Raw genomic sequence first — 19,349 nt, 5'->3', positions numbered from 1 at the left:
TACTGAAATATTAGACTATTAATTTTCATACATGTAAGTCCCTTGTATGAGTGTGATAAACAACTACATACCTCATCCCAATTAAAATTCAAGTTCCAGAGTTGTTGAAAATTCAGATGTTTTCTTACTCTATGATATTGACAAAAGACAGTCATTTCATTCACAATAAAGCATATGGTTACTAATTCATTTGGTCATGGAGACTTGTATCTTCAAAATGATTGAAATTAAGCAACACTTAGTGTTTAATTAAGATCTAAGACCCAAATGATGTTTGTTTACAATGTGATGTGCTTATGCTAAAAAGTGAACTTTGTTATGTTATGATTTTATGTAGGAGAAATATATGTAAGCAAACCAACTTAGCCCCCCCAATAAGCATCTAAATGTTTTACCAAGACAGCTTAGCTCCAACCTTACACACACTTTGGAGACTTTTCTTCTGTTTGATCTTTGACTGCTATAGTAAGTGTTGGGTGAAATAAGGTGATCATGGCTATCGATTGCTACCTCGTTCATCTACTCACATGACAATTGCAGATTGGCAAATTTATTTGATTAGATAATTAAAAATCATGCAAAAATTATATGCTTCGTCCTTGTTATTATATATGGCCAAATCAATGCATTATTCTCTTTATTACGTTATAAATGTAACTAAAATAAATATTATTAAGATATCATTTGTGAAACCGAAAACATCAATAAGTCTGAGTAGATGATATTGTCCTTGTTAACTTGATAGAATTTGTACTCGATTTATTCACGTTGAGCAATATTTCCACCTGGAGTCAATCTATCATTAATCTATAAGACAAGAAAATAATTTTTTTTTTAAATTAAAATAAGATCGGATCAAAGATCAGTTCATTTACTTGCAGAATCTTCACCTCGTTTGAATGGCCTGTTAAATGACTCGGTTCGACTATCAATGTTTAGGATTGTCTCGATGATCAAGCCTTCGTCGCGGACTAATTGAGCTCGTGATCGGTTCTGAATGAGCCTTTTCAGTGGGCACGTTTCGTTTCGTCGTCGTCGGGTTCATGTACACTGGTCGGGAGGGTAGGGGTTTCTTGAATTTGATCTCTCAAAAGATCAAGTCAATAGGCTTTTGTAGAAAACTTGTAGCGCCCCTCTATCAGATGTGCCGAGGACTTTTATTCTAACGCTCGAGGGTCGATGGTATGCGATTAGCCTGCTACTATGTAAAATCTCCAAGACCGTAGGCGTATCTACCAACAGTGTGATTGGATGTTTGAAGCTTGTCCCGTCAGAGATCTCTCGTGCCTTGGTGGAGCCATCGTCAGGAAAGCTCACCGTAGCGATCAAGGCAGGGTTGCAGTCTTTGGATGCTTGTCTCCTAAATTAATGAGACAGTAGCCAAGGGCATGTGAGCTGGGCCCGCTTGTTTGCAGACCTAACCAAGCTTTTACCCTTTTTTTTCCTTTTTCTTTATATATATATATATATATATATAGATACATATTTTATGATCATTTAACTATATATAATATAATAATCATTAAAATAACTCTTAAAACTAGTAATATAAGATTATCATATAGTCCATGTATTATATTTTACCTTGATCTAAATTCAATACTCTTTATCATAAGTAAGTTGAGAGCTTGATAAAATAATAATAATAATAATAATAATAATATAAATTTTCGATTTGAAGCATCCAAATGGTGTTTACAAAGAAAATGTATATCCCTAATCATTTTTTTCGATACAAAATTTGGATAATAAAATTCTCTTGAATTTTTATCAAACAACATTTTTTTTCTTTGATTAGTGTAGGTAATTGATTATTTATATATACAATAAATTCCATGTATCAGTGGTCACTAAAAAGAGTAGAAGACCACAATTATGTGGTCTTGTCAATGCGAGTAACTAATAATATCTTTCCTCGAATACCATCAGAGTATACTGTGCATGAATGATAGCTCAAATTATTAGAAGTAGGCCACAATCCACCATGTGGATGCATCAACGAATGGATTTGGATTTCCTGTGCACAATTTTTGGAGCATTTCTGCAGCCAATTGGTTTAGATTCCTGTACACAGACTTGCTTTAACAGCAACTATGCGTAGAGAGGATGGCGACTTGCTTTAGTTTAGTAGCTTTGAATTCAACCAGGCAAGAGTAGTACATGCACGAGCTGGCCAATCCATCCCAGCCGAAGAGACAAACACAGGCAAAAAAGGTGTGAGGGAATTGATGATGGAGGTGTGTCGGTGAAGGGTGGTGCCAATAGCGGTGGAGAAGCTGCTCTCCGCCTTATAAATGCACAGCTCGGGTTGCAACGGCTTTCTTGTGGGTTCGTCTGTAATGGAGAGATCTACTCAGGCTCTTTTCTTCCTGATCCTCCTCGTTTGCTGTGCTGCAATGGCAGCATCAGCCAAGGTTAAATCTCCCCCCCCTTCCTCTCTCTCTTTCTCTCCTTTTGTAGATTACACAGCAACGGCATCTGATGAAGGCTGCAATTTTGCCTATGCGTTTGACATGTATGTAGGATCTCCCAGCTGAGGAGTTCGGTGTGAGCTTGGCAGAAAAAGGGGTCGGTAAAATAGCAACTTAGTTGTCATTCCATATAATGTTTGCATTGTCGAAGGGAGTGAGAGATTCTGTGTATAAGGCCTAACTGGTGTCTTTTCACTTGGTTGGCAGCATAAACATAAGCATTCTGGGTTTTCTGAAGCAGGTATGGTTTTAGAAATGGCAGCTATGTTTCTGATCGTTCACTGTTCTTACAAACTGCTGCATCAGATGCAACATGTTTGATCCATTTATGAAGTGCTTGTACTTGCATTTGTTAGAACTGGCCTTAAATGTCCTGAGCTACTTTGATATTATGCCAACCCTGTCAGGTTAACATGAAACCTTCAATGGCAACTGGAGAACAGTTCCATTGTTTGATGGAGTATCTTCTCCTGTATTTTCATCAACCATCATGCATGATTCTATCACATCAACCAAAAGACAAATCTGTTCATAAGCCAGTAAAAATACTCTTTAACAAGTATCGGTAAATGGATAATTAACTTCGTGTATTGCTACTAATGCACCCTGCACTTATCTGTCGCTGATTTCTCATCAGCCTCTCCTTCTCCTTGCTACACTAGTGATAGTGGTCAACTCCTTTAAGTTCTTCCAACTCAACAACTAATAATTTTGACATAAAGATAGAGGAAACTTGCATCTGCTACAAATCTGTGGTGACAGAGATAGATCCAGTCTTGGTAAGCAAATTGACTAGAGAGAAAGTTAATAGGAATTGGAAAGCTACAAGTACATCAACAATAGATGCCTCCTTGCCATCACATCTTTTTGGTCAACGCTAAATAAGAGTGTTCTGCACATCAACAGCATATATCTCCTTGCTTGGCTGACTTAATCTAATCCGATGACAATATTTTTGTGAAGTTCTTATAGAAATATAGAGAGGAAAAATATTTGTTCTGTTGCAACTTACATTAGCCATAAGCTCTACCAGGAAAAGAAAATTAAATCTATTAATGCTTGTAATTAGTGATGTTTGCCAGATTGGCGATCTCTCATTTACTCATCCTTGGATATGATTTTGCAGAGTGCCCAGGTGCCTGTCAATACAGATGCTCCAAGACTGCCTACAAGAAGCCCTGCTTGTTCTTCTGCCAGAAGTGCTGCTTCAAGTGCAGGTGTGTTCCTCCAGGAACCTATGCACACAAGGAGGTTTGCCCATGCTACAATAACTGGAAGACCAAGAGAGGAGGTCCCAAGTGCCCATGAGCTCCTCTGCTTGAAGATTTCAGACTTCTTCTCTAAATATATTATGATTATTGAAGTAGACAAGCTTATTTCTACCAATGTATGTCCTTAATTGTGTGACAGCATCAGTAACATAATTGTTCTAAGCCCTGATACTAGGCTGCTGGTGCAACTCTAATGAGATTAGATCTTCAAATCTGTGGCTGCCATTTGTATTGGTTTAATATTGTCACCATCTGAAGATATCTGATGCATTTAAGTTCTATGTTCAGTTCATTCAAGTCTTCTTCCGTTTCGGTATAAGATCAAATCAGGAGCACATTGCACACGCAATCACCAAGTATGAACTTGTTACAGGCTACTGTAATTTGTCATCTTTTGGTAAGAAAGAGAGAAAGGAACTGCAAAAACACAGAGAACCACAAAGCATAGATACACATAACCCCCAGCAAGAAAGCAAAGAAGTCAATTGATGGCACCAGATTGTTGCACTCAAAGTTTCTATAGAATTTTTTCTAGCATAATTATCTCTTTTTTCAGCTAATGTATTGTTGAGTTCCACACTTGGAATATCTATAAGAGAAGTACACAAGTGATTTTGCCAGACATACTAAACATACCTGCATTGTTATTATCTACAACTTGATTCAGAAGGAAAACCTTGCCTTGAGATCTTGGCGCTCTCTTCAATCAAGTTACCACCATAGTTGAAACTCTTCTTCCTCCTGTGCAGGGCTTTGGTCCATGAAATCTGTAGCTTGACGACCTCCAATTGATGCAAGTGTCCATTGAAAATGACTGAGATTCATTGAACCGCTCTGCTCAAAAGGATTCATAGGATTTTGCTGAATCATGGTTGAAGTAGAAGCTGAATTGTTCATATTGGCCTCCATCTGCGTCGGAGACCGCAAATGATACAGATCTTGGTTGTTGATGTCAACATTGGCATCATAAAAGTTGCAGAGATAATCCATGGATGTCGCACCACCAACTGCAATTCCACCTCCATTTACGTCACACGAAACAACAGCAGCAGCTCCACCTTCGTTCGTTCTCAGATCGTTGTCGTCGACAATCTGAGCCGTTCCTTCGCGATGCAGACAGCTGAACTGGTGGCGAATCCTCGAATTCTGATCGGGGAACCCATAGCGGTAATCGTGGTGCAGACACTGAGGGAAATCGCATGTAAAGATTCGCTGCGCCATGCTTGGCTCATCTTCTGACACCCTCTTGCGGGTGACATCCACCGCCATCTGCTCATCATGTGGAGAACCAACCACAACCTCTTCCCTGACAGGGCTCGAGTGTGCATCGATCACAATCTTGTGAACTGCTGGGGCATCAATGGGTGCAGTGGCATGCAGTCGTTTCTCTTGATCGAGCACTGCGTTCCAAAGCAAGCTCTCCTTTGCAGTCATCTTTTCTTGAAGGCACTTGGAGTATCTTATGATCCTCCTCATCTTATCGAAATTAGGCGCCATGTGCTTGATGACCGCAATGAGCGCACACGACTTCCATGCTTTCCTCAGGTCATGCGGCTTCCGGTACGGCGGCGGCTCGAGGTCCTCCGGGAATCCCATCTCCGGCCACCAGTCCTCTCTTCCGGAAGGCCACCACGTTGGTGGAATGCCAAGCTCAAGCGGGTACTTTCTCTGAGGAGGATCGCAGTACCGTATCAGTGAAGAAAGCAGAGAGCCCAGCGTTGTATCCTGCAGCTCCAGCAGCGTTTTGTGAACCGAAGTCAGGGAGCTGCTTTCTGCGCTCGACGAAGCAATCGAGTTTTCGATCTGATGCTTCTGCAAGGCCAACGGGCCGTTCTTGTCGAACTGCACTTTGTCCTGCCACCAGTCTTTCAAGCCACTGGAGGCGCCGGTTAACAGCTTCCCCTTCTCCAGGACGAGGCCGTAAACGAATCCTTGGACGTTGCAGGCATCCGTGAGCCTGCTCATGTGCCGCAGAATCTCCTCCTGCACTTGCGAAATCTTCACCTGCTGCTCCTGGCCGTCAAGTCGCTTGGCTGCGTCCATGGACCGACTCCTGCCATATCTCCTCTTCTTCACGCGTTTCAGACGTGCCTTTAGGCTCCCCATCAGCGCCTTGACCTGCTCCTCGTTGAGCTTGTCGATGCTCCCAATTAATTCTTCTGAAACCAGTCCTCCTTGTTGACTCGAGGAACATCCAGCTTCATCTTCAGTAGGTGAAGGGACGGCAATTGAGACTGCATTCACATCTTGCCACTCCGGCGGCATGCATGGCATTTTGCCACTCGGGCGGCGTTCCATGGTTCACAACTTGGAACCCAACAGCTTGATGAGGGTTTGATGATGGAGGCTGACAGAATTTAGACGAAAGCGGTGTCGCCCTGTAATGCATCAACACTGACCGTGTGAGAAGAGAAGAGTAATGCATTCCCTCCTTCTCCTCCGCATGCAAATGACTAAGAGATTGTTGAGACTAAAGGAAAGACCATACTGCTACATTTGTAGACTGACTTGTGTTCATGATTAGCAAGTCAATGGAAAAGCTTTAGAAATATTCAAACTATAAATAAGGATTTTAATATTTTTATATTAATCAAGAATGTTATTATCAATAGATCTCAACGACGATAAAAAATATATATAACTGATCTGAAATAGTAATTACAAAAAAAATGAAAAGCGACACGAACAAAGAATTACTTTGGCTAACAAAAAAACATGTTAGGCATAAACAATCCAAATTTTTTTCTAATGAACAAAAACCATTTCTTATTCACTACAAAATTGAATCGAGGAAAAGAAATAATATTATAAATAGAAAAGTAGAGAAATTTAAGAGTGTCCTTCGATGGGGCAAATATTTTTGGAGAATAAATATTTTAGATCAGCGATGAAAATTCATGAGTGGCTGGAGATATTCATGCATGCTGAACCATTTAACGATCAGGAGTTGCAAACATTAAATGATCGGTGGATCAAAGGAATGGATTGAAATGCCAACAAAATGAATGCTGGAGAGCCATGCACTGTGATCATCATCAAACAGCAGTGTTCAAGCAAAAACACACATGGGATTCTTACACAGTAGCAAAAGCAACCTATGAGAACAGACAGATCAAAGAGAACGAAGTGTGGGGAAGGCAGACACCTCAATGCTTCACGTTGGCATGCTGCTTCCCATTCGTGAATTTATTTAGACGATATATCTTTGTAAATATTAAGATATTTATTGAACTATAACATGTTTTCATGATGCCTAAGTAGAATAATCATATTAAACTATCCTGAATTATGTACTTAATCTTAACCCTCCTTCCATTAGAATCAATAAGGAAATCGGCAGAGTTGTTTTAACCCATTAGTCATTAATATTAATCATAATATCTTTAATCCTCCTTGACCTTGAATCAAATGCAACTAGATTTTCCATACTGGATTTCCATTACTGCACATAAGATGATGCAAATATGGCAAATAGAAGCAAGTAATTAATGATACATAGTTGTCCAGTTTGCATTTGGAAAATAGTACATATTTGTTAAGATTGATTTCTTTTGCAATTATTTATTATCTTCAATGGTGATCTTTTTATAATTTTCCATAAAAGAAATCAATATGAAATTTATATATTAGTGTAATGGGCATAAGATGGATAATTTAAATTCCTGAATAATCTTTTTGGTTTAAATAATAAAATTAGAAAGAATAAATTAATAATTTTCCTAATTATCCAAAATGGCTTTAAAAGGCAAGAAGCTTCATGCAAAATTAACTAAACTAATTTTTTAAAGATATGGCACAAAAGCTGCGAGCAATAAAATCCATATCGTATATAAAAGGAAAAACTCTGAATTCTTTTTCCATTTTTTTAATATAAGGCTTTAAAAATGACCGAATGTACTCATTTAAAAATGATAAAATAAAATAAAATATTAGGATGTAAATTTTTGAAGATAATTATTTACAAGCTAATTATCATCGGTCATCGTTATCATTATTATTATCACTATCATCTCGATCTAAACTATCATAAATAACTATTTATTTCAAATCCCAAGGTGACAAATTATTTGCTTTAAAATGATAGACAGATGCCAAATTTTATTTAGCTTTTGGAAATAAATAATGGATACTTTATTTTTTTCACTTTTTTTATTAAAATATTTATGATATTTCACTGTTAGTTTTAATATAATATTTAGATGTCGATCATTTTTATGTGAGTTGAAAAATAATTAATTTTGTATTTCCCTAAACATGGATAGGACTCTCATTAAAAAAAAAAAAAGGAAGGATTTGAAGGGATTGGGTGTAGCGGCTAGTGAAGGAGAAGAGGCTCCTCGATGAGGCTAATTATATATTACCCCTGTAGTTAGTTGTCTTTAGTATATTAATCTCTATACTTTAAAAAGTATTGATATATCTATAGTTACGAAATTAAAATAGTTAGATCCATTTACCATAACAACATAAATTTTATTGACGAAAATATGAAAACAAAAGGTAAAAAGATAATTTTAATATTCGATAGCGGATGGTGTCACTGGCATCGGTGGTGGCAGATGGTGACGCTACTGATGTCAATGCCGACATAGTTGCTTAGCCACCTTCTATGAAAATAAGGTTCGCTCTTATTACGACGCTACCCACCTCCACGAGGAGCACACTATCAATCTCATTGTCACTCGCGTCATGTCGCTCTGCATCTGCGTCGATGTTGACGCAGTTGTTGAGCGGTAACTGCATTGATATCAATGTAGATGGTGGTAACCGCCATGATGTCCATGCGAAGATGGTGGTCGCCTCGTCGCTGTTCCATCGGGTGAATCCTAATCTTGACCTCTCCTCCTTTGCATCTGTGTCAACGCAAATACCGAGCGATCGTTACATTGGACATCGTACTTGAAGATAATGGAGGACGTGGCCACTAGCCTCCTCTATCTCCACTAATGCAACCTGCTAACTGTGCACGGCAACCTCAAGCCCTCCAACATCCTGCTTGGCCCAGACTTCAAGTCATGCCTCGCCGACTATGCTCTCATCCCATCCCTCCTCCTCCTCCTCCTCCTCCCCCAGCCTCACCCCATGACCTCACTACCTCCTCCTCCTCTATGCATCCTCCTCTCTATTCTACTGCATGCCCGAGTCCCACCTTCCTAAGCCCTCTTTCACCCCCCCTCTCCGACATTTATAACTTCGACATCCTCATCCTAGAGCTCCTCATCGGGAAGACCCTCTTCTAGGATCTGGTGGAGCCAGCACCAAACATCCCCTGACGGGTCAGCTTCGTGTGGGAGGAGGAGGAGCATAACTTACTAAGGAAGCATGGATTAGAGGGTGGTGACTACTCGGCATCCATGTCGACACCGACACAGATACAAAGGGAAAGGGGTCAAGATTAGGATCCACTCGATGGGTCAGTGGAGAGATAGCTACCTTTTTCGTCATAGACATCATGGTTGCCACCATCATTTGTGCCAATGTCTATGCAGTTGCTGCTTGACAATTGTATCAACATCGATGCAGATGCAAAGTGACACAGGACAGGCGACGATGAGGTCGATGGTGTACTTCTTGTGGAGGCAAGTGGCATCACAATAGGAGTAGACCTTATTGTTATTAGAGGTAGCTAGGCAACTGCATTGGTGTCGACTCTAGCAGCATCGTCATTTGCCACTGATACCATTCACCATTGAATATTAAAATTATCTTTTTACCTTTTATTTTTATATTTTCGTTGATGAAACTAATGTCGTTAGGATAAATAGACCTAGATATTTCACTTTCGTAACTATAGGGATACCAATGTAACTTTTTAAAATATAGAAACCAGGATGCTAAAGACAAACTAACTATATGGGATAATATGCAATTAGCCCTCCTCAATGTGATAAATTAAACATTAATTACTCTTTGATTTTATTGAAGCATAGGACAAAGAGTAATGGAGGATGTGATTTGTGTCAAATGCTCGAAGGTTCTCGACGGAAATTGTGTTGTCATTTAAACATTAGAGCTGTTATTATCCAACTTGATAAGTAAGTAATAAATTAACTTAATGAGATAATCACTACGAAATTAAGAATTAGTATAACAGTAATGATGCTCCTTTATGACCTAAAAGATTAGAGCCTAAGTACCTAAGTAATAAAAACAATCTCTTTAAGTTTTGGCATTGTATATATCCTTCCTTCACTTCTAACGAAAAATTAAAATAGAGCATTATAGTAGTCATACACAAACAACTTTCATAGCATAATCATATATGATTAGCCTAGACCTAATCCATGAAAATTTACACTAAAATAGAATAATCTACTCGAGAATTTAACATATACAACTTCCTTATCCAACCTAACGATTTACATAGGATGGTATAGGACAATTGAGAAAGGCATATATAATATTAAAAAAAAACCAAAGTGGAGGGAGGAGGTGAGAAAAATGATTTGCATGTATCTTAATATTTATAATGAAAGAAAAAGGTGTTATAAAATCAATATTTACCTATTACGTGAAGAGAGGGATGCCTTGAACTGTTCTTCGAACTACGTTAAGATGTGAAGTTAAGCTATTAGTCCCTTTAGCAAATTAGCTTCAACATTCGTGACCTCATACTGCCCACAAGTTATTTGGAATAAAAAAGTATTTATTCCTAGGCTAATGGCACATTACAATCTTCTGGCTCTTTATAGACCCGAAGGACAAGAAGAAAAGGAAAAAAAAAAAGAAAGAAATTATAATTATAACAAGTCTAATCAAATAAAGTATATTCCGTGTTCATTGAAGAAGATAAAATTCCATATTTACTTAGTCAAATATCTTCCATTTTGTGTTTGATAGTATTCCTTTTTTTTTTTTGTAGGTGGATAATTCTTTTCCTATGTTTCTTTATTTACTTTCTTTTTCCTTGGTGATAGTCAATCTAGGAAATTAAAGTGGAAATAGAGGATGTTGCTATGTGTCAACCCAAATATGTTAGTCCAATGGGAATTAGAATTCATCACTAATAGAGAGGTATTCAAATTACCTTTCTTCTTTACATACCTAGTATGGATTTGACAAGTACCTTGATTTCCATTAGGGATTAGAGAAATAATTAGTATCCTCTCTCTCAATAGGATAACCCTACAGTTAGTACTAAAGATAATAAGTTTTTTTATTTTTATTTTACAAAGGATAAGTAACGAGGATGAGATTTGAGTTGACGACTTTGCAATAAACAATTAAGGGTTTTACCAACTTAAGATAACCAACATCTTCATACTATCTCTTTTTAGGAACCAATTGAAGAGAGAAAAGATGTATCAACTTAGTCACCTAAAGATCCTACAGAGAGTCCATGTAAAGGGCAAAGGATCGTCGGAGCTGAAGGAAGAAGTGAATCTGACCTAAAGAAGTGAATATGCCCTAAAGACAACAAGTTGATACTATGTGCTACCACCTTAGGCTTGCTAGATAAAAACAAGCAATAACACTTGTCATGAGGTATGTAATTGCTAATTGCATTACTCAGAGAAGATAGATCATAAGTTTCAATGTCTAAGAATAATTTAAAGGATAATTTGGGCACAAGGAGTTAGTAACGAAATAATCAGTCAAACATGAAAGATGGCATGACTAACATAAAGTGACTAACTATATATGAGGTGGCCAAGTTGATGGTATGGTAGACTTGAATGGTTGTCTCGGAAGTGCGATCAATTTGATAGCATGGTTGATATAAACGATCAACTTGGAGGTGTCACCATCTTGAAGATGTGGCTTACTTGGATGCACAATACTCTTGATGGCAAAATCGACTTAGAGGCACTACTGACTTGATGGTGTGGTCAACTTGAAGGGATACCGGATTGGAGGTGTGGCCTACTTGAAAGCATGAAAATCTAAGATGCACTACCGACTTGGAGGCACGGCTAGCTTGGCAACTCAGTTGACTAGATGTTGGAGCTATCTTGGAGGCATAGTAGGCTTGGAGGCATGGTTGGCTTGGAGGTATTACCTTCTTGGAAGCATGACTGAGTTAATGATGTGATCAACTTAGAGGCACCATTGATCGACTTGGAGGTGTGATCATCATAAGTGCACAGTGTGGCCCTCTTAGAGGCACGATCTTCCTGGAGGTGCAATATAACTATGTTGTGTGCTCGGCTGAGTGGCACAACCATTTGATAGTGTGATAACCTGGTGGTACGATGGGCTTGGAGGTGGTCATTCTGATCATGCAGCAGTCTGGTGCAACCATCTTGTCAACGTGGGAAACTTGGAGGCACGTCTATAAGCAGCTAACATGGAGGGTGGTTTATCTTGATGAAGCTACCAATTTGGATAGCAGTCATCTTGAGAGGAATGATCAACTAGGCAAAACAACAAATTTAGGGTTGCTCTTGACTTAATGAAGCAATCGACATGGATGGTGGTGAAGTTGATCATGCCACTAACTACGAAGCAAAGGATGAGAAAATAACCCAAGTTCAACTCATGTGGCTGGCCTTCCTGAAGAAGAACCTAGAGTGAGGTGCAGCTTTCCATTGAGGAGGAAACCCACAAAGTAATCGATCGTTAGCCAAGCAGGTGCACGAAGAACCTAGTGGCTGACGTTTGAGAAGCATGCAAAGCAATCAACTTCATCTAGAGGTCAAGATGATTGCCTCAACTTTGAAGTAGTGTAGGATGTTGTGGCCAAGCTCCTTATGGATCACATGGTCACTGTGCCAATCGAGGAGTTCGATGACATGGTTCCTTGCACTCCCTGTGGCATATATTTTTGGAAAGCAAGTGATTCACAATGCCATCATGACTACCATTAGAGAGTTGCCCCTATTTTCCATTTGAGATCGAGGGTGGATTTTAACTATATTGACCTCGATCTTTTTCACGTAATATGGGTCTCTTTTCAAATTGGACTTCACAACTTGTTTGCGTATAGAGATAAGGGTATGACTTGAGATAGAGTTGCTCATATGTTTATGTTGACTTCTTCCATAGCGAGATTGGCATTAGGCAGCATTGGTAGTATCTCTCGTATCACTCTTTAGTTCATCTCAATCGCTTGGCTTGTGGGGAACTTTAAGGACATGTGATATATTGAGACCACTACAGAAAACTAGTTCGAGATGATATTGACCATAAAAAATTTTAACCTTATAGTCTTCAAGCATGAGGGCTCGTCACACTAAAAGGGGAGACAATATTACTAGTGAATATGATTAGATTAGAGGGGAGTTCATAGCGAGCATATCCTTGGTACTAATGCTCATTTTTACCGAAGGTGCCAAAATAAATATTATTGATAGAGCTACTGGGCTACTTGTGTTGACCATCACTCATTTTACTTAAGCATTGAGGGTGCAAATAAACATAACTACTGCATCAAGAAAATCATCTATCAATTTTTTTATTGGAAGGGTATGAAAAAACTATCAAGAAATTTACCGTAGAATGTGATGTTTGCTAGCGCCACAAAGGTGAGACAGTTGTTGCCTCTGGTTTACTTCAACCTCTTTTTATTCTTAATGATGCTTGGACTAATATATCTATGGATTTTATCGATGAACTTCCACTATCTCAAGAAAAAATCATCATCTTTGTGGTTATGAATTGCTTTACAAAACATGCTCTTTTTTATGCTATACGATATCCTTATGCTATTATAAGCGTTACTAGCATTTATGTTGAGAATATAGTAAAGTTGCATGGAATTCCATGTTTCATTGTTAGTGATAGCGATAAAGTTTTTACTAGCATCTTTCGCTTCTAGGGTACATAATTGAATATGCGTACTGTTTATCATCCGCAAACAGATGTAGACTGAAATAGTGAACAGATATCTAAAAACCTGAAGTAGTGAACATATATCTAAAAAACTATCTTAGATACTTTAATAGTAATAAACGAAAGGAGTAGATGAAATGACTTTCTTGGAATAATAGTGGTATAATACCATTTATCACTCTTCTACTAAATAAGCTTATTCTCATTATAATTATCAATATAAATAAAATCTGATGAATTTTCTAAAAATACCTTTTTTATGTTTCTTTCATGAATTGGTAACTGAGAGTGGGGTTTTAGTTGTATCTTACTAATCTTATGGCATAATTCCGAATGCATATTTTTTACTATTTTTAATTTAGAAAATTAAAAAAGATATCTCATTCATTAGAACTCATGATCTGATCTTTTGACTATGTACGATGCATCATAATTATTGAGAATCTCTTCCAAAACTAATGAACAACTAAAGCATATTCTTTTATAAAACTCATGCAGTTTTATTTTATAATTTTAATATTTTTTAATTCTCCAATTTAATCCTACATAAGAGGTGAACAAAATTTAAATTAGCTTGTAGATCATCAAGTCGAATCATACCAATCAATATTAGAGCTAATATAGCTGAATAAGAAATAGCTACTCGCATGTAAAAATTTGAAATCACCATAAAGCAATGTCACATATGCATTATGCTAAAGTCTAATTCTAAATTATGCATAATAAAAAGAAGTGTAAAACCTCAATTTAGTCACAAATGAAAGTGACTAAAATCAATTTAGTCACACATCAAAAGTGTGAAATATTTAAATAAACTTATAATAGTGACTTATAATAGTGTGATGATTATAATATTGTTAATTTAGATTTAAATATTTTAGACCAACGATTAAGACTCATTTAACTTGTTCTTTAAGAATGTAAGATTTCAAATGTTTCAGGAATGTGGCTACTAATGTACCCATATTTTAGGGAAACTTGATGGGCCTCTTATTGCCTATTTATAAATCTCTTTGTTTGCATGCAAGGATACAATTAATAAAATATAATTCTGTTCTTTCTTTTTTTTACTATTCTATTTATTTTGTTTTCTACAGTTGGGGTAAGATTGTGATTTTATTTCAACCCTTTGTGCACACAAATAAATTATTTCTGATTGTATCTTGGCTCAGTATTATCAATAAAAAATTTAGATGAAAAACTAAAATATTCTTTGAATTCCTACCTTCAATTATATATATATATATATATATATATATATATATATATATATATATCGGACTTAATTGATTTTGTTTAAGTCATGTGATACATTTGCATATTTGTCCCCTCCCTGAAATCTTTATAATCAAATAAGAATATACAAAAACTAAAAGAATATTCAAATAAAAATAAAATATTTAATTCAAAATTTCATAAGTAGACATTTTAACAAACACTTAATGGATAATACAAAATATCAAACATTCAAAATAGTCTATCATTACCGAAAATCTTCATTGAAGAAGTGCTTGCATGATATTGTTATAGAACATAACAATGATTCAATCCTAGACAATACTCCAAAAGTCCATTCAATTATATATCAATCGGAAATTCAATAAATTAATCACAAGATGCAATATCATGTAACACAAAGCCCTACCAATTCTCTTAACAGACTGTACGTAGTTTAATCAAACTAATTATGCAACATGAATAAAACTTGCATTCTCCACACGAAAGGAATGTCCAAATTTTTATGAGACAATTTAACACTCGACACAGAGGACCACATATCCATATCAACAAACAAAGTTCCATATACCATCTATAACGACCAGCATACATTGATATTTACCTGTCCAACAGCCAACTGGAATAAGAACTGAATGATTTCACTCTCCAAATTTTTATTATTTTTGACTGTAGCAATGTATAATCTTTTTTTCATTTCGCATTGGCACCGTCGTCACCAGCTTCACTTCCATATCATCGCCGTTGCCATCACTTCGTCAATGGTCTCCTGTTATTCACAAATAATAATACCTTCTTTATCTTCCTCATCCGTCACCTTCCCCTCCGCCTCCTCTTCCTCTAGCTCCACCAATAATCTTTTTCCCTCTCCTCTTATTCTTCGCCTTTCCTCTCCTCTCCTAATATGTCAATTCATATTTGTATTATACTGATCTGACCGTCGACCAAGACTTTAAACCTTGTCAACACTAGAACATAACCAAAACCTATTACCTTCCTGATAATCTTGTAATACAATCATAACTGTTCATTAATCTCATTCATCTCCTCTCACAGCTATGAGCATTCTGTGGGTAATCATATGCATTAGTTTGACTAAACATCACAATGTTAGTTATCATGACCAATAGTTTGCCTAAACATCTCAATTTCCCCAAACCATGTGCTTAAACCTAATGCATTTAGGTGAAATCTCACAACACAGCATTATGTACTAAAGTACATAGACTCCCAAATTCCATCCATCTGGATATAACTAATATCCAAGTATTCTCACAAGGCATTCAAAAAGCTACCTTCCATTTCATCACAGAGATCATAGTATAGATTCTATAAAAGCTACAAGCATGGGAAGTAGGACTGTAAACAAATCGAATACATTGGTTCCTTGGCCTGAATGAACAGAGGAATGTTACAGCACAGCTTGAGCTCAGTATAGTTAGCGAGTGCAGTGTTTGTACATAGCTTGAGAATGAACAAGCTAACTAAGCTTGTATGTGTTTGGCAGGATCACAAGGCATTGAAAGGAAAAAAGATTCATTGAAACAAAAAAAATCCAAACATTAGAAGGAATCTAATCCATACAACAAGATTTAGCAAAACAGTAAAAGATCCATAATTTCGAGCATATATTCATATAGAGAGGAGTGACACATGGAACAAAGAATTGAAGTGCCAACAAGGGGGTGCAAGAAATGGGAGCTCTATGAAGATGGTGTGTGGTGTGTGATAATGATGATGGGGTGCGGTGCTCAATCTTGGTGAAAGCAGTGTAGGGATGGAGTCCTGCAATTCCCTGATTGTTAGCAAACTACTGCTCAAATCAGCAAAGATCATAGAAAGAATAGGAAAGAGAACTTAAGCATTTTATGAGGGCCTTGGGTGATCAATGATCATTAGATTAAATCAATCAGATAAAAAGAATGCCTTTTATGTGGCCTCAAATAGCTGTTTCCCTTCAAATCTAATGGTTCATATTGTTTAGAATATATTATATTACTTGTACTATAAAACTTATAAGCCATGCCTTTATCAAGTCATTCACGATCAAACATGATCAAACAATATCATGCCTGTATTCGGCTTATATCGACAATTGACATGTTTTACCTGATTCAGAACCTCAACATTCTCATGCTCGAGCAAAGCTCAGCTAATCAATTACATCAAACGAACCATAATCAAAAGCCATGACTACATCTCTCCTTGAACATCAGTGAGATATCAAGCAAAGACACCAAAATTCTTCCCCAAGCTGACTTAATGAAAAATTCAATCCCCTTAAAAGATATGTTAAACTTGTGAGATCTCATGAAAGAATAGGCTATTTCACTTCAGTTTGTGGTTTGACATCAGAAAGAGCATCAATATAACATCAGCTACGGAACAAATTAAGGGGGGAAAAACTCCGTAAGCTAATTTTAATAAGTAGATCAGACAAAAATAACAAATACATTTTTCAGACACTATACTTGTCAAATGTAAAAATCAAAACGAAAATTATAGAATAAACTCATAAAAGCGACAAAAAAAGACAGACTCTTAAGGAGACACGGATTATGTAACGAAGCCAGAATAGGACGGTGAGGAGCAGCTTGATGAAATAGAAATCCAAGTTCTTGGTAGTCTAAAATGCCTTGGGGAAAAAATAGAAATCAAAGTCTCCCAAAACCTAAAGGAGAATACAAGAGCTATTACTAATAATGTCAAACTATTTGCTGTCCGATCTATAGGAGAAATCAAGTCCGATGGCCAACTCGAACATGAAAAAAGAAACATTTACGTATGATGGCAACTTAATTTCTATACATGCTAACATATGTTAATAATCCATTATATATTCAACAATGTCATGATAGTTATCGATCCTGCAATTAATGGAGCAGTTCAGCAAAACCTTTTACATTATTGAACCATTTGCACATAATTTATAATTGATAGCATCATGAGATGTTTTTGTTCTGAATTATTCTACCAAATTCACCTCATTATTCATTATTCATTGAAATAAATCACACCAATCTTAAGCATTCCTACAGTACAAACAACTTGGCTTAGTGAAAACACTTTCCCTGATCTCTCTTTCTAGATTTTCTCTGAGCAATTCGATGTTTCCCCTTCCTTTGCAAACAAAAGGAAAAGAAGACCGTCAGCAATAAGCCAAGAATCACTTACTTGATGCACTCTGCGAATTTGTGCTTCCAACCTCTGCAACCGCTAGAACACCACTATCAATCGATCTCTTCTTCTCTTCTCCCTTATCCGCCTCTACCTTCTGTGCACCAGTCAGCCTTGCGAGCATCACAAATGACATCCCACCCAACACATTGTTCAAGCACCTCAAAACCAACACGGACGACTTAAAACCAGCCGGAGGCAACACGTTCTCCATCACGAACTCCATGCCATTCAACGTTTGGTAACGCAAGTTGCTGCTCAAACCCATGTGCAAGGCCCAGGTACAGGCATTGAGCATCGTGGGAGGGGGCTTGTTGGGAACTTCAAACTCCGGATCCATCCTCTTCCTCAAAGCAATCAATCCATTTGAGATGGCCGTCCCCACAAGCCCTGCAGCAAACCCTACAGTGGCGAAGGTGACGCCTTTGTAGACCAGGGTGCCAAGCCGGGAGAAGAGCGAGTAGGAGCCGGGCTCAAACATATGGCCGGTGGGACAGGACGCGAATATTCCAGGGAGGGCAGAGGAAGCGGAGGCCGAGGCAGAAGTGGGGGCGAGGAGGTACATGAGGACGAAGTTGAGGATGGATCCAACGACGAGGGTAGAGAAGACGAAGTCGAGCTCGTTGAGGCCAAAGTTGGGGCGGGAGGCCATGTCGCCGAGGACGCAGGCGCTCACGCCAACGAGCTCCTCCATGAGGACCTTGAAGGGGAACTGCGGGTCGGCTGAGACCCTAGCTCGCCAACCCTCGAGGAAGACGCCAAGGGGCCCGGAACCACCAGAGGGCTCCTCGCCGTGGTGATGGTCGCCGGGAGTCCCATCGGAGCCCCATCCACCGCCACCGCCGCCGCCGCCGAAGTGAATGTCGTCGCCAGCGCCGCCACCAGGGGAGGGAAGATCGGAGGAGGAGAGGGAGCGAGGGAGGTTAGGGTTTGTGCGTTTGAGACGGAGGAGGGAGCATAAAGTAGTGGATTTCTCCGCGGCGGTGGCGCGGTAGGAGGAGGGGATGACGCGGAGGATGTAGCCATGGTGTTTCCCGGATAGGTCTGTTGCGGGGTTATGGAGCAGCGCGTAGCGGAGTGGGGCGGCCATGGCGATTTGGGCGTGTGCGCGCGCGCGAGACCGAGAGCGAGAGAGAGAGAAAGAGAGACAGGGAGAGAGGCGAAAGGGATATCTACAAACACAAAAGGAGCACAAGTGAGGAGGTTGCGGGGGTTATGAATACGTAACCAATGAAGAATGGTGGTGGAGATCCAAAATAGATTTGGTTGCGCAGCAAGGATATTGAAGAATATATTTTGTTATGGGTGTGCTACAAAATGGTCAAAATTGACGCAGTCATAGGCAAATATTAGATGTTGGAAGGCAGATGGCAAGTGTTGGATTCCTTCTTGTCCACATGCCTCTCTTGTTTTATCATCTCTA

General features: G+C 38.3%; 3 protein-coding genes across 3 annotated transcripts; 1 reads left to right on the top strand and 2 right to left on the bottom strand.

Annotated features, from left to right (window-relative positions):
* Nucleotides 1-2,154: 2,154 nt before the first annotated feature.
* LOC103971051 (gibberellin-regulated protein 12) lies at nucleotides 2,155-3,956 on the top strand. Its single transcript, XM_009384993.3, has 4 exons — nucleotides 2,155-2,414; nucleotides 2,524-2,568; nucleotides 2,679-2,712; nucleotides 3,598-3,956. Exons 1-4 carry the CDS (start codon nucleotides 2,295-2,297, stop codon nucleotides 3,777-3,779), a joined length of 381 nt encoding a protein of 126 aa, XP_009383268.2. The 5' UTR covers nucleotides 2,155-2,294; the 3' UTR covers nucleotides 3,780-3,956.
* A 497-nt stretch (nucleotides 3,957-4,453) lies between these two features.
* On the bottom strand, nucleotides 4,454-6,040 carry LOC103971143 (protein ETHYLENE-INSENSITIVE 3-like 1a). Its single transcript, XM_009385101.2, has one exon. The coding sequence runs from the start codon at nucleotides 6,038-6,040 to the stop codon at nucleotides 4,454-4,456; it is 1,587 nt and encodes a 528-aa protein (XP_009383376.2).
* Nucleotides 6,041-17,626: 11,586 nt separating this feature from the next.
* On the bottom strand, nucleotides 17,627-19,201 carry LOC135614049 (protein RETICULATA-RELATED 3, chloroplastic-like). The gene has a single exon (XM_065111049.1). The coding sequence runs from the start codon at nucleotides 19,014-19,016 to the stop codon at nucleotides 17,916-17,918; it is 1,101 nt and encodes a 366-aa protein (XP_064967121.1). The 5' UTR covers nucleotides 19,017-19,201; the 3' UTR covers nucleotides 17,627-17,915.
* Between the last annotated feature and the right edge of the window lie 148 nt (nucleotides 19,202-19,349).

Source organism: Musa acuminata, chromosome BXJ2-6 (assembly GCF_036884655.1).
Source record: "Musa acuminata AAA Group cultivar baxijiao chromosome BXJ2-6, Cavendish_Baxijiao_AAA, whole genome shotgun sequence".
Lineage (NCBI taxonomy): Eukaryota > Viridiplantae > Streptophyta > Magnoliopsida > Zingiberales > Musaceae > Musa > Musa acuminata.
Note: the sequence above shows the minus strand (reverse complement) of the source record. Positions and strands in the feature narration are given on the sequence as shown.